The 17,239-nt window shown below is 31.1% G+C and overlaps 1 protein-coding gene across 2 annotated transcripts in view; it reads right to left on the bottom strand.

The window, feature by feature from the left end:
• The window catches only part of LOC143054760 (rho GTPase-activating protein 18-like), a 47,128-nt gene that overhangs the window by 27,097 nt on the left and 2,792 nt on the right, over window positions 1-17,239 (bottom strand). Inside the window, exons 1-6 of one of the 2 annotated variants that reach the window (XM_076227808.1) lie at window positions 12,022-12,139; window positions 6,668-6,815; window positions 5,504-5,569; window positions 4,752-4,921; window positions 3,932-4,082; window positions 2,672-2,820 (exon numbers count right to left, since the gene is read on the bottom strand). In XM_076227808.1, the coding sequence (XP_076083923.1) occupies window positions 2,672-2,820; window positions 3,932-4,082; window positions 4,752-4,921; window positions 5,504-5,569; window positions 6,668-6,779 (648 nt within the window). In that variant the 5' untranslated portion in view covers window positions 6,780-6,815; window positions 12,022-12,139. Of the gene's footprint in view, window positions 1-2,671; window positions 2,821-3,931; window positions 4,083-4,751; window positions 4,922-5,503; window positions 5,570-6,667; window positions 6,816-12,021; window positions 12,140-17,239 lie in introns of those variants that run through there. The other variant, XM_076227807.1, reaches the window with a different exon arrangement.

Below are 17,239 nucleotides of genomic sequence, written 5' to 3'. Positions count from 1 at the left end.
TATAGTAAAATTAAAGTAAAAAACTTTTTCGACAAAAAGTAGAAACAATTTAATAAAGCATAAACATATAGTATATATGCCAATACACATAATTAACAGTGCCTGGTGAATTTATTTCTTAAATAAAGTTATTAAATAGTTTCATGCATTATTCAAAACTTGTGTAAAAGCTTTATCCTTGTTTCAAAAATTCTAATAGTGAACATGTATTAGATTATTTTATCATATATTTAGTAAAAAATACAGCTATTTTTTATATCTAATAAAGGTTGTTTTTCTAGTCTGTATCACCTACCCTGTATCGCATACCCCGTATCGCATACCCCGTATCGCATACCCCGTATCGCATGGTAAAACCCGTATCGCATACCTTTTTTTTTTTTTTTTTTTTTTTTTACATAAAGTTTTTGTTTTTTTTTTGCTTAAGAAAAAATTTCCTCAAAATAGGTCATTTTTTTAATGACGTCATTGTTTGGTATGTAACGTCACGAACGTCAAGTTTTCATATTGTATGTGGCGTCACGAACATCAAGTTTGCATATTTTTTGGCACACTAAATGCAACTATAAAAAATACAAAACACTCAAATAAATACAATAATAAACAAAATATTTTTAAAACAGCAGCAGGCAATAGTAAGGTAACCCAGGTGCTTTGTATAAGCAGTTATTTTAAGGCTTTGAACCAAGACAAAAGCAGAACTGAAGGTAACCCAGTGCTAATCTATCGGGATCAGAAAACAGTTCATATAATATAATACTCTTCTGTTGAAATATATGATAAAGCGTATAATACATGGCAAAATCCGTATCACATGCCGTATCACCCTCGACCAATATCATCCCTCGGGCCTAAAGGCCCTTGGGCTGATATTGATGTCTCGGGATGATACGACATATGATACGGATTTTGCCATGTATTATTCTCTATATAAAAGCTTTACATTAAATAATATTTCATTTCTTGTAAAGGGAACCATGTAAATTTTAATTCCCCAACTTAACTGCATATATCAATCATGTTTAGATTGCGCTATATGAAAACGGCGGAGAATTATCCTATTTGATTGGTTTACATCCCAATATTTATGGTCTGTAGTATGGTGTGATAGTATACAAGTAACATGGTTGTGTAAATATGCAGCCAAATAGAAAATGTATTATGTATATCAGCATAATAAGTATTTGTTTTGTAGCTGTGAATGTTTACCTGGTACATATACCTTCCTCTTAGATAAAACAGCTGTCATAAAACAAAGAATTTTACTAAGTACAATAACAGCTAAATTGAAATATATTTTTTCAATTTGGAAAACCAGCTTTTAAATTATACTGTGCATAATTTCAATATATTTTTTTCAATGCATTCATAATATTTTATTTCAATGTCAGAGGAAAACCCACCCTTATTGTTACTTCAAACTGAGCAGAATTTTCATGATTTTTATAGTTCGTTCTTATATGTTGTACTGTAACACCACTATCCCATGTTAGGGAAAAAATTAGGCACTCACAAACATGCTAAACCCAGGCCTATTCTTTATGTGCCTGTCCCAAATCAAGAGCTTGTACTTCAGTGGTTGTAGTTGGTTAATGTCTGTCTTATTTGTTTTTTCGTTGTTTAATTATAAATTAGGCCGTTAGTTTTCTCATTTGAATTGTTTCATATTTTGATGTTTGGGCCTTTAAAGGCTGACCATAAAGTATGAATTTTTCTCATTTTTGAAAGCAGTACGGTTGCCTATAATTGCTAAAATCTACTTCATCTGATCTTTGTTGGATAGTTGTCTCATTGGCAATCAAACCACATCTCCTTATTTTAATATTAAATAAACTTTTCTTTCTTGTTTCAAAGTGCTGAAAAGTGCTGAAAAGTGTCTTTATGGATTTTGACCAGGGATGTCATTTAAATTCTATCAGATATTAACAGAAAGTCTAGGTTTACATCAGTTTATCATATACTTAGCATTGATATGATAGATTTTGCATATGTGTAATGAGCGGAAGTACACCACCCATAATTTCCCACCCGGGCTGATAACCCATATCAGGTGCATCTCGTGCACAAAACCCATAATAGTGCTTCTCGTGAAAGTTACTTCCGGTGTTTCCGGTATCGGTTGTTTACTTTTCCATTGTGAAGTCAGATATTTTTTATGACGACTTCAAAATTTACGGGAACTTTTGTGGGGATAGTTTAGTACTTGCTAACAAATGCCATTGACAATTATGAATCATTTTATAGTACAACAAACATGGAGTAATAATGATCATAAAACTCTTCCAAAAGTTGTCAATGTTTCAAAATGCCTCTTTTTTGTCTTTAGGATTTGTTACCATAAATATATGAAGGTAGTAATGCTGTTGTTGGACAATTATAGTATATTAGATTCATAATTTAACTTCTTTATAAAGTTTTTGACTGTTTTAGTTATTGCATTTGTTTATTTGCCTTACATAAAACTATTGTCGGAAGTATATGATAAAGCGATTAATACATGGCCTTTTCCATATCAGCCTGGGTATCATCCCTCGATCCATATCAGCACCTCGACTCCGTCTCGGGATGATACCCAGGCTGATATGGAAAAGGCCATGTATTAATCTCTATGTATCGGGCCTCCTGAAAGTAGAAGCCTAAAAATCCACGAGATGACAGCAGTAAGTCTTACCCTTTCTTTAGGTACTGTAGGTTCACTGATCTTGATATCGAGTGATACATCTTCATCTGATATGCTGGGCATGGGATGGCTCAGACTTGTCTTTGTAAAACTTGTCTGACGGAATGTACCTCTAGGTTGCATGCTTAATACTTCTACACCTGTCAGTAAAAGTCATTGATGAGTCATTTTGACAATCGTAAATTTCCTCACAAAATTTTGAAGCATTAATTGCAAAATTGAGAAAAAGCACTTTAAACAAAATGAGGCAAAATTGATGAAAACATGTCATGTCTGTCTTTAAGAGTTAAATACACATAACTGATAAAAATAAATGGGGAATTTGTCCATGGGACACAGATAATGCCCCTGCTTGCATATCAGTTATAATTTTATAATGGTACATAACTCAATAACTGTATAATTGAGGCTTCCCAAATTTGTAATTGATCTGAGTTTTGTGTTAACAAGCATTGTGTATTATTCTTCATGCATATAGTTGAGGCAAACTTAAGTTAGAAAATGGAAACAAAAAATTTAGTTTTCTTCCATTTGTAAAGGGGGATAACTCTAGAACAGTAAAAGTGACGCCTCCAAAATTCACACTTGATCTGTGTTTTGTGGTTATATATATAAGCATCGCGTATAAGTTTCATATAATTTGGTTGAGGCAAACTTAAGTAATTAGAGAAGGGAAACAGAAATTTTGCATTTTTTTCCATTTGTATAGGGGTATATATAACTCAAGAACAGTAAAAAGGATGACACCAAAACTCAATCTTGATCTGTTTTTTGTGGTAATAAGCATTGTGTTTCATAACATTTGGTTGAGGCAAACTAAAGTTAGAGAACGGAAACCAATTTTGGGACATACAGACAGACAGACGGAAAGATGGACGGACAAGGGTAAAACCTAATGCCCCCGCCGTAAAATTTTTTTAAAAATCGGATATTATTGAAGAACCTTTATGTACTTATACACAGATATTTAATTGGTATCTTGAATTTGCAATCCTGAACTTCCTGGATTGAAACATATCCACTCCTGTTTAATTTGTTGTAAAATTTTGTTTAATACCTGCAAAGGTATAAAGCTTTTTAAAAGTAATCTAACCTGTGGCCATCTTGTCTGCCACATTCTCAGTTTTACGTCCTGACTTGGAGGAACCCCCCTTGTTTAAAAGTAATCTAACCTGTGGCCATCTTGTCTGCCACATTCTCAGTTTTACGTCCTGACTTGGAGGAACCCCCCTTGTTTAAAAGGAAACGTACCTGTGGCCATCTTGTCTGCCACATTCTCAGTTTTACGTCCTGACATGGAGTAACCTCCCTTGTTTTTTGTAAAGCTGTAGCGTTCAGGATTCTTTCCCCTGATACCATCCACTTCATCAGAGCCATGTCTTGGGGATGAACCATAACCTTCCTGGTATAAAATTCAGTGTCATACATTAGAAATCTACAGCTTTTCTAGATCTATTATTAACAAGATTTTTGCAGATACTGGAGTTTAAATCAGAATTAAATGCTGTTTAATATTAATTTTTTTTAATGTATTGTGCCCAAATATGTCCCTTTTGTGTCTTCTTTAATAACCATGTGTGGAGAAAGATCTGCTTTCCCTTCCAGATTGACTGAGATCACCCCTGGAAGAGTTTGTGTTGCTCAGTCTTTGGTTTCTACATGTATGTTGTGTTTTGAGTACTGTTGTTTGTCTTTATGTGTTTTTCTTTTTCGCCATGCTGTTGTAAGTTTTTTTTTAACCTTGTGAGTTTAAATGTCCCTTAGGTATCTTTTGCCTCTCAAAATCCTCTTTATTACAAACGTATTGTGAGTAAAACAATAACCCTACTGCCGCATTCTAATTTTCAAAACAGATAATGCTAATAAGACAGTGCAAAATACAATAACACCATGAAGTTAAAAGTTGTTCATAACATCTGACTATTTGGACTTGGCAATCTGGCGACTAAGAGGTACTTTCTAGGTAGATATTTGTTTTTGTGTTCATTGGTTGACTCCTAAATCATTGGTAATCATATAAAATTTCTTATTTTTATTCCGGCACAGAACCTTTTTTACACAATTTTCTTACCCAAGACTTAGTTTTGAAAATATCTCTGACATCAGTCTTGTTACTCTGTTTCTGTTTCTTCCTAATCGTTGCATTTAAGGTATCTACCCTCCTTTTTACAACAGCAGCCTGATGGGAGGTCAAGGTCGCAGTAAGGGCCTCAATGTCATCTTCAGACAAATCCTTCCCATCTGTAAACAAAATATTGATATAGAATTACTTTATGTTAAGTACATGTAATCGAAATGATTAAATACGAATAAATAAGATGTGATATGATTGCCAATGAGACCAGATGACACAGAAATGAACAACTATTGCTCACTGTCAAGATTTTTTTAATATGATATTTAATAAGTGTATTAAAGGGTATCCATAAAAATGCGCTGCAGAGTCCCAAATGTAATAACTAAAGATACTAGTGATTGTGGGTGATTCATAGGTCAAAGGTCTAATTGAAATTTATCTACAAGCTGTGGTTCTTTAACTCAATCAGCCAAAGCTGACCTTTATATTAAACTTTAGAATATTCTAAATAAGCTTAAGGTTCTTTCAGGCAGAAGGTTTTTTATTTTAAATGTCTAAATACGATTATTCCCTTTTTTAACCTCAGGCAATCATGTTTATGAAAGCTTAATTTGAATTTTGTGGCTTTTATCAAATTCTCCCTACAAATCAGCTGCTACAAATACTGTAATTTTTGGTCATATTCACCCATGAAAATGAGCACCCCATAAGTTAATTCATCAAAAGTATCACTAATAGGTACTGACCATGTAAGGCATTAACAACAAAACCATAACCAGCTTCATTCAGCCATGCTGCCTCCTGTTCACCTTCTGAAAAATAACAAATACATTGTACATTTATTATACTAGAAAAGTTACCTTCTTTAAATATACAAATTATACAATGTGGACTTATTTACTTCAAAAGTTGCCTTCTGTAAAAAAAAAATAAAAAATGCACTTATTTACTTCAAAAGTTGCATTGCAATTGATATTTTGAAATAATATGGGGACAAAGTCCCCTATTACAGTAGAAAATTCAAAAAAAAAAACAAAAAAAAATCGGGAAATTTTCCCGAATTTTTCATTGTACTAATGAACTCAAAATTGTTTAAAAAAAATTTTGTCGCGTTTTTGAATTTTCAGTTTCCGGATCTGCGCAGAAATCTACTTCCGTTTCCTGTCTTGTTTGCATGAGACTTTGAATAGAATGTATATATATCATTCTAGGAAAGGAACACAATACATGATACTAATACATTTTAAAAAATTGTTTGTTATTAAAAAAAATTACCTGATGACAGTGTTTCTTTGTTTACATTGAATATGATGTCATAACTTAAATAACGTCACAACTAAAATCCCTAACAACCAAACCAAAATCAGAAACGTTACAGTATTTCCTTTCTCTTTTTAACATGTTTGATTTAAAAAAAAAAATCATACAGACTTCGTCCCCATTCACAGGTAATGCCTGCCTCATATTATTAAAACAGCTGATATATTGGTTTAGCCAATACCTGATTAGGTGGAGTCTACAGAATGTCTAATATTGCAACCAGATACTTTTTTAAAAATCAAAACCAACCAATCTTTCATCCTACCTGTTAAGAAGATAATGAGCAAATACTTAATTTAAAATAATTCAACTGACCAAACTAGGGATGACCTTGATCTTCCATATCTAAAACAGTCACATCTTATAGTTATTGTTGGGGTTCGTGTTGCTTATTCTTTAGTTTTCCATGTTGTGTCGTGTGTACTATTGTTTGTCTGTTTGTCTTTTTCATTTTTAGCCATGGCGTCGTCAGTATATTTTTCGATTTATGAGTTTGACTGTCCCTTTGGTATCTTTCGTCCCTCTTTTATAGGTTTGGGGTCACTAAACTCTTTTTTATTAACTTCACCATTTGAATTTAGTAAACTTACCGTCAGGTGTTTTTGAGTGCAGATCTTCTTCACCATCATCGTCCTGATTGTTCTCTATATCATGGAACTCCTTCCAATAATCATCGTAAAGATTACTACTCGGTCTTGCCATGGTAACACATCATGTCAACAGTTACTCCATGGTAACCTGAAAAATAAACATAATTTAAAGATTAAAACTTGGCTTACTGCTATGGTAACACATCATGACAACAGAAACTAGTTACTCCATAGTAACCTGAAAAATACTACATGTACTTGGCTTTAATACTACATGTACTTGGCTTTAATACTACATGTATTTGGCTTTAATACTACATGTACTTGGCTTTAATACTACATGTTCTTAATTGGCTTTAATACTATTGGCAATGTAGAACATCCTGTTAACAGTAACTCCATGGTTAAACCATCGCAATCTGAATACTACATGTATTTGGCTTTAATACTATTGGCAATGTAGAACATCCTGTTAACAGTAACTCCATGGTTAAACCATTGTAATCTGAATACTAAATGTACTTGTAGTTCCCCTTTACATTTGCTATAATCAGAATACATTTTGATACACTGTTCCAAAATATTGAATGGAAAAGAAAGAATATGGGGTATCCATCCACGACACAAAATCAGTATATACACAGAAATAATATACAAAAAGTAAAGGAACAGTGCATGTATTGCTGTTCTACATCTCAAAGTCACAGTGCATGTATTGCTGTTCTACATCTCAAAGGAACAGTGCATGTATTGCTGTTCTACATCTCAAAGGAACAGTGCATGTATTGCTGTTCTACATCTCAAAGTCACAGTGCATGTATTGCTGTTCTACATCTCAAAGGAACAGTGCATGTATTGCTGTTCTACATCTCAAAGTCACTGAGTAAGGCCTTCAAAATTGAGCCAAATCTTTCATCTCTCTGCAATTTTTTAAAATAGACCCTTAGTCATATTATATGCACTGGTTGAATAATTTTTCTAGTAAAACTGACACCACAACCTTTACTACATGTATGTGCATTCCCAAAAAAAAGGATAATTTGTCACTGTCTACAACTTAATTAAAGAGCCCCACACTTCACATCAACAAAAGCTCCATTAAGTATCCGAAAACAAAAGCAAATTTATGAGAATAATAACATTTATACATGTATTCTGTACAATGTACAAGACTAGTGCTCTATTCTAGACAGTAATAATCATAATAGCAATATATATATAATTCTCATCTATAATTTCAAATATTCATAAAACGATGCTATAGGCTAATACTTGTTTGATACAATGTTTAAATTAACAATATAGAACTAATAACAAAAGCTATATAATATAATAGACATTCTGCAAATTACATTTTCTGGTCTAATAATAGAATTATTCCTATAATAATAGCATCAGCGGTATAATATTGACTTAGTTCAGCTTAGGGTGTTAACATGAAAATGAATCGCAGAGCATTGAACTAGCTAAAAAAAAGATAGGACTAGACGCCTAAAAAATATTCAAGAAAATAAGTTGCTTAAATAATATTAACTCTACATCTCATGATCTGCTTTTATTTTCTAATGAAATCAATGAAATTATGTCATATTGAACATGTTGAAAATTCAGTCTCCATCAATCTGCAAATATAAATATGAATCCAGTTAATTCCATCCAAAGGGGTGTAAAATCCCCTTTCTGCTCTTACTAGTGCCAATGAAAATGACTGTGTCTGTGTCATACATTAATTGCAAAAGCAGATATTTTCAACTGTTGTAACAATGTCCTACATTTGTCTATACTAAATGATGGGGATGACATTGACACCCGATGCATAATTCCCAAATCCTACTTTTTGTAATTTAACCTTCTATTTTTTTCAGATTCCACTTTTTTATCCCCAAAAACCCATATCCCCACTTTTCCCCAGAGGCATATCCTATGCTCTTCAACTTCGTACTTTATTTGGCCTTTTTAACTTTTTTGGATTTGAGTGTCACTGATGAGTCTTTTGTAGACGAAATGCGCGTCTGGCGTATATACTAAATTTAGTCCTGGTATCTATGAAGAGTTTATCTACATACCTACATAAACATTAGCATATCGTCCAATTAATACATGATATATTTTATCTACTTTCCTTTACCACCCTAAATGTTTATTTTAATTACTCATTTGAGATAAAAGCTTCGGTGTTTAAAATGAATTAAAATCCCTAAAATATTGAAAATATAACATAATTGCCTGGCAACAGCAGAATCCCTAATATAATAAAAGTTTATATTTAACTATACTGTGGAACAACACTTCCGAGGCCCCTCATGGGGGGGTCCTAGTAATCACATAATCACCATTTTTTTGCCAATATAATCACATAATCATTAAATATTTGCTTATCTTTAGTAATCAAATAATCATAAACTAAAAATACAGTCCTAGGTAATCAAATAATCATGAAATATTTGGCTTAATAATCAAATAATCATTAAAAAAACGGCCAAGTAATCACATAATCAAAAACCCCATGAGGGCCCTCACTTCCTAATTTTTGGATGTCTTGGTTTAACAAATATTTTGGGATACCGGTAGTAAAGAGTTACATGTTTTTTTAGATGTCAGAAGAGAAAATAGTAGAAGCAATTTACATGACATTTATCTCTATAATACATGAATGCATGCTCATGGCAGTACATCATGACCTTGAGTTTATAATTTCTGCATCATTTTGTTGGTCTCTTGTCATGCTTGTGGAGAGTGACTTATAAACAATCATACCATATCTTGTTTTTTTATTGAAATTGTAGATGGAAGTTTAAGGCAATTTAGATATATTTTATTTAAGTAATAATGACAAATTTTATTACATTCCATGCATGCTACACGATAAAAAGATGGCTCTTTGAAACTTAGAATTATAGTCATTTTGTACCACAATAAATTTCCAGTGTTCTCCCTAGGGCCCTTTAAGCATAATGGTAACGTGATGCTCTGTTACTTGAATTTGATATGATATCAGAAATGATTTTCTCATAGATTATGTTACAGATGAAATACCATAAAATCTGAAGCATTAGATGGTATTCTATATGAGATTTGTTGGAAACTACTGAAAAACCATTTTTTACCATGTGGATAACTGATGCATGCATGTCATTTTCAATCATATGTAAAATTAAACGTAGTCCATATTTCATACTAATAATGTATATAGAAGACTAATTACATTACAATGTACAAATTGTTTGCTATTTCATACCATTCTAATAACCGATAAATAGAATTTTGCAAACAAAACTGAAAATTCAACCTGTTCATTGCTTTTTTGTTCTCTGGTGAGAATTAAGCTTGAGTCCCTGTTTCCTACATTTTTTGAAAGAAAGACTGACTATGCATTATGGGATTTGTTTATTGTTGAAGGCTGTAAGTCATTTGCTCTCCGGCTGAGAGTTTTCTCAATCATACCATTTTTTTTTCAATTCTAATTACTGTGGATTCATTCATATTCGTTGGATACCAATTAACGTGGATTTCATAGGTACAGATGAACCACGTAATTCAAATGTTCAACAAATAGCATATTTGCAATAGGATTTGTATATATACAGAGATAGGCAAAACCACAAAATCAAATAATCCACCAATATGCAAGTTTTCAGCATTCCACAAAAATTGATACCCACGAAAATAAATGAATCCACATGGACTATATATATCCAGATTTAAACAATAATCCTTTTTTTTAACCTTTCAGTAATTAAACTCTAGTTATTATTAGCAAAATCAACACGATAAGAGCTGAAAATAAAGAATAAAACTGTCAGCAATTGGCTGTTTCAGAAACTAAAGGACTATGGCCTATGGGTAATTTTATTGTTCGTACCCCAAAATGAAAATAACGTCACGTCATTGGTTGAATTTCCATTGTTTAGGACGTTTTTAACCAATTACGATGCTTTGGTGTACACTTTTGGAAATATTACCCAGAATGCATTAGATTCTGAAACGGCGAATTTAAGCTTGATCAAACTTATCAAAGTGTCTTTGAACTGCTTTATTAAGTTGATCTTATATGCAGATTTAGTATGGCTGTCCCTTTCAGAGATTTGTAGGTTAATAACTTATTGCTATTATGCTATTAAAAATGTTTATACTATATTCTCATGAATGTTAGTCATCTTAAAATATTAAACAAAATTCTTTTCCTAAACATGTAAAAATAAATATAAACCATTTTAAAAATTTATCTGAGCAAAATGTTCTATCCTTATTTCAAAATTTAATCGGTTTCGATCGGCAAAACTTATGTTTGTACATGTATACATTTTCAAATACTTATTCCCTTATACAAAGTATCTGTAAAAATCACACATAAGACCATACCAGACCATATTAGATTTACAAGACACTGACCAGTACATTTTAAACTTCATGTACATAAAGTAGTTTTGCACATGTCATTTAAAACTCTGTACAAATGTATACTGTATAATCTCCCACATATTTGTAAATCTTTTAGTGAACATTTATATACTACTAACAATGACTAATTCATATTAAGAAGCTAGATCCTTAAATTTGTAGTAATCCTATAATCATATACAAAAGTCAACTTTTCTTACCGTACCTTAAAATCAGCTTTTAATTTTTGTAATGAATCCACATTTGTAACTTAAATTAGCTGTCTAAAAATTAGTACAAAATATACCAGCTTGCCCTAAATTTATTATATTAGCTTTAATTAAACATGTTAAAGAATAAAACTTTTTAAAATGTACTTTGATCATGTAATTGTATCTCATGAGAAAATAAGTTTTACTGTGGATACGTTATAATTCTTTAGATACTAATTTTCTTTGATTTTTGTGGTAATAACAGATGAACAACGGAATTTTAAAAGTATTCAACAAATTACATATTTTCTATAAGGTAATATGCAGGCTTTGTCAAAACCACAAATCAAATATCCAAGAGGTTTTCCTCGTTCCAAGAAAATTGGTATCCACGAAAATAAATGGATCCACAGTATCACGCGTTGAACTCTACATGACGGATTCAGAAAGAAGATAACGGAAGTCAGTTCTTCATGTGTTGTATGAAGAAGACTCAAGCCCCGTCTAAAGCTCTCATAAACATTTTTTAGCACTATACTCAGACTAAGAAATCAACCAATTAGAAAAAAGGTGTTTTGAGCGGCAATTTTGCACTTCAGGTATTGGGTCATAAAGTTTTAAGACAGAGAGCTGTAATGTTTAAATGCTGTGCATTATTTATGATTTACTCTTAAATTACATTCTAAAAAAATCTGTTTTTATAACAATATCATTAAAACTTGAATTTACCCAAAAAACTTATTAGTATATAAATTGCTTTACCATTTCAAAGAATACATTATTCTGAGTCCAACACTGTAAACTCCAAAATGATGTGAATATTTCTTAACGTGAATCAATATCTACATGTATGAACTATAAAATAAATGTTTACATTTTTTCGTTGATAAATAGTCTGACCTACATATATACTATTAATAGATCTAGATATATGATAATCTACTTTTAAATAATCAGATTGTAATCAAATGTAAATCAAATAAGGCCAAATAAAAAAGTATGTGTCGTTCCAGTTGCATCTGAAAAAATGTTAGGGTAGATAGGTAGGGATTTTTATTTTATTCTATGTTTTTTTTTACATTGAGTCTATGGGAGCAACATTCTGACTTTAACAGTGCTAAATGAAAAATGACAATAAAATCTTAAGGGTAGGCTATTTTTAAGATGAAAAAGTAGGGACGGTAGGGTTACTGTAACCACACATATATTTTTATTTGGCCTAATCAGATTGTTGACAAACGTAAATCAAATAACAATTGTTATTCAAACATCCTTGTAAAACAGTGATACATTGGTCTATATACACATGATACAATATCACAATGAATTTAACACTCCATCATGATTCTTTACGCTCACCCACCCACAACTTTACCTACATTGACTCTCTTTTGACATAAGCTTTTTAATACTGTGAATTCATTATTATTCGTTGGATACCAATTTTCGTGGGTTTCGTGGATACAGGTGAACCACGAAATCTAATGTTCAACGAATTGCATATTTTTAATAGGCTTTGTATACAGAGAAAATCAAAACCACGAAATCAAATATCAACGAATATGCAAGTTTTCAACCATCCACGAAAATTGATACCAACGAAAGTAAATGAATCCACAGTACATCAATTAACAAAACAGCTTTTAAAGAATGTAAATATTATTTATAAATTTAACATGGACAAATTGTTGGACACCTAGACTTATGATTTTAAAAAACAATCATGTAAAATAATGATTCACTATTGAACACGGGCCTTCTCAAATTTGCACATCAATGTGGAATGTGTATTTTTACAAACTTATTTATCTCTTTTGACTTGAGGATGCTAGACCTTCTAATAAATACCTCAATGAATTCCAAAATCACAGCCCAGCAGATGCTATAAAAGAATGTGTTATTGTAAATCAAAATATTGTCCTATGAAATATTGTACCACAAGACAATATTTCATAACTATGTATCATGAAATATTGTCCTCGTCTATGGAAAAATGTCCAGAGAAGGACAAATTATCATAGCGAAATTTTGTCTGTATAAAGACAATATTTCACAGATGAATGCTATGGAATTTTGTCTTGTTAAACATGTTAAAGGGAGGTTTTATTTTGTGTGAATTAAGACAATATTTCACAGATAAATACTATGAAATTATATATTTTCAAACATTTTTGTGAAAATATGATTGATTAATAAGTGTTTAATGCCACTTTCAGCAATATTTTGTTATTTTGTGAATGTCAGCTATTATATGAGGGGGGATAGGAGGGGTCTTGATCCCCAAATCCCGGACTTGAAAAAACGAAATCCCAAGGTCCCGAATTTAAATAAAGCAAATCCCGACATCCCGAAATCCGAAAAAAAGGATTCCCGGATCCCGAAAGGGTCAATCCCGAAATCCCGAGCTTAAAAACACCCGATCCCGGAGTCCCGATAAAGGTCCTATCCCCCCTCTTATATGTTGAAGAAGCCTGAATCTCTAGAGAGAGCCCCCAAACTTCGACAGGAAAATGTGAAAATATAATACACTAGCTGACACCATTTACGACTATAAATTTTAGCACTTTGTCACGATGATACTGACATTTACATATATTCAAACTTACATGATATACATTGATAAACATTCAATACATATTTGACTTTAAACTTAAGCCGTCAATTAACAAATCTGTTGTTAACATCGTAAAAGAATCTTACGATCTAGAAATTTGACGTGGACAATGTATGGACACAATAATATTGAAAAATCTTTTAAATGCCACTGTTTACAATACTATAAGGTTTCTTTATTCATTATTTATTTTGTTTCTGCGTGTGTACACAGTTGTTGTATACAAACATTTGCCCTGTTGTAATTTAACCTCTAACTCTGAAGTGATATGAAATTTGCAGTCAAGATATTATATATTAAAACTTATTTAGTCATTTGGATTCGAACATGATTAATTTGAATGAAAATAATAATGAAATCATAATTATTAATAAAATGTTTAAAACATTAGCAGACCCAAATGTACATGTACAATGTAGCATGCCTAGTATTTGCTAACTATTCCATAATTCAGGTTTACATGGTCTAGTAAAAATATCAGAATTTTTAATACATTGTGTACATGAATATTTTCTTGCTGTGTTGAAGACCCATTGGTGGCCTGGCTGCCTGAGCTGTTTTCTACTCTTTGATCTAGTTGTTATCTCTTATTTTATTTACATTTCATCATTATAAAACATACATTTCAAGTTATAAACATGTATATATAAGGAAACCTTATATCTCAAACATCTTAAAATTGTATGCAAATTAGAGCTAATTTCCTAATGCATGAATAGTCCAACTTTCATAGGCTTGCTTGCTTTGTTTGTCATGTTTGTATGAAGGTTTGCTCAAGTTTTGCCATTAATATTGCCATTTCAAACAGTATATAAGGCATATTTGTATATGTTATATTTAAATTTGATTGTATGTTATCCCAATTACATTTGACAATGATTTGTACATTATATACAATCAAAGCAAGTAAGCTAACTAAAGTTGGACTATACAAGCATTAGAAAATTAGCTGTAATAGATTTTTATTCACCAGTTCTAGGATTAATAACATTTGACACTGTAAAAGTATAGGTTTTAAGATGATTAAATAAAATAAATGACGTGAGGTTTGTTTATAATCAATAATCATCTTCTTAAATTTCATGATCACATGAATCACACAAACAAATTATAAATATGATGATTAAAAGGTCATCAACCAAATCTTGGACAAACCACAAGACAATAAACTTGAAATCAAAGACCAATGACCAGTTAACTGTTTGAATGAGCTGGTGTTGACAGACTAATTATAAGTGTAAGAATGAGACATGATATAAATTATCATACTATAAGTTTGAGATTTCTGTGGTAAACCCATTTAGCAAATATAAAGCATCTACAGGTATTAAACATGGTAAAATTCCCTAATTAGTTTTATTATGAAATAACTGGAAATGTATATATATAGAGCTCGCAAATTGTCAATGAAAAATAAAGTACATTTTATATGTCTGTATATGTGAACTAAGATTTAAGTTGATTGAACTTCATTAAAAACTACCTTGATCAAAAACGTTAACCAGGGTGTTCAAAGCATACACTATCATTTTCAATGTTCAGACCGTGAAATGGGGTAAAAAGTCTAATTTAACATTTAACATGTGTACTAATTATATATAAATTTCAGGTTTAAGTTAGACTTCAACTTCATCAAAAACTATCTTTACCAATAACTTTAATCAGAAGCAACAGACAGACAAACTGACACCCAGACCGGAATACATAAGGCCCCTAGCTAGGTTGGTCATAAAATACAGACAATTTGAACAATCATTTGTACATGTACATTAATGTATCCTTGTTTTCAAAATTCCAATAGGGAACATACTTTTTATAATTGTATAAATAAGCCAATTTTTCAAGACGTTTCTGCCATTGGCCTTCTTCAGTTCTTTATTTTTCCTCTCAACTACATGGCTGACAATTCTTTTTCAATCATTTAAAAGATGTCCATAATTCATCAATAACATCTTTTAAATGATTGAAAAGGAAATGTCAGCCATGTAGTTTAGAGGAAAAATAAAGAACTGAAGAAGGCCAATGGCCGAAACGTCTTGAAAAATTGGCTTTAATATTTATACAAATACATTAATGTATATATATGTATCCACAATGTTACATGATCAATATTACAATGTTGGTTTTTACTACATGTATAAGATATACTGTAAACCAACTTATTTTCATGGATACATGTACTTTATTTACTGTGAAGTCCTTTCTATCTAATTTCACAACGATTTAATCTAAAAGTTAACTTGATGTAATTAAAAAAGGAAAGATCCAAGTTTTTACGTGAATTACAGTACAAGTCAAATTCAAAGATGTTTAATTTTATCTTATCTACATTTTAGTTGCACGATTATACGTGTACAATATAATGCAGTGTATTAGTCTTCTCGTCAAAAAATTATTTACTGCAAGAACCAGTTTGGCCACAACATAACAATTTCAAGTTTATTGACAATCTACACAATGTGTATATGTTAAGTATGTTTATATGAAGATATGTTCCCATAGTTTAGGACTTTATTCATTATAAGTTGAAAAATACAGGCAAAGTTTAGATGTTTGGGAACGTGTTCTATGTACATGATATATATATTTTGACTTTAGAATGTTTAGTTGTACCTTAGATTAGTATTGAAAAAAAAACGATTATTTTTGGTGACCTCTGACGAATTACAATAATGATACATGTAATTGTTTTATAATTATTTAATTTCATCTGAGGTGACTTATACATGTTATAGGTCCATTGGGCGGATGTGTAAATTTTTTTCATATATTGTATGTTTAGAACTTATATTTTGTATTTAGTTTCTAGAGAATAAAGTATCTATCTATAATTTGTACATATTTACACAAGTCACTATAATAAATAATTTACTTACTTCACTTACTTACTGTACAATGATGAATCACAATAAAATTTAAACCGATTTGATGGTAACTGAAAATTACCGAATGACTCCTTACAGAAACTAACAGACTAGCATTGATACCCTAAGAACCACAGGAGCGTGTATTAGGCCAACTAAAATTAATTAGTAGATTTTCATCCAAATTTTTGAAAATAATGGGGCGGGTGGGAGGATTTTATTTTTTAAATTTTATTTCATATGAAACCCTTTTGTGACGAGTTCTTCGTATATGCAAGTGTAATAATAAGCTTATATCATGTATACACAAGTATGAGGAATCTTAATACATAATATTTCAAATCCTTAAATAAATATGTATCTAATTGCGGCTTTAAAAACTTTTAAACAACAAAAACGTGCGAGAAATACTCTCTTCAGTTAGACTACCTACACAAAATGTATTTGGGTTTCTAAACAATGGTTTGCATTACCATAAAATGAAGCAAATGCATTGGTATGC

This window comes from Mytilus galloprovincialis, chromosome 12 (assembly GCF_965363235.1).
Source record: "Mytilus galloprovincialis chromosome 12, xbMytGall1.hap1.1, whole genome shotgun sequence".
NCBI lineage: Eukaryota > Metazoa > Mollusca > Bivalvia > Mytilida > Mytilidae > Mytilus > Mytilus galloprovincialis.
Note: the sequence above shows the minus strand (reverse complement) of the source record. Positions and strands in the feature narration are given on the sequence as shown.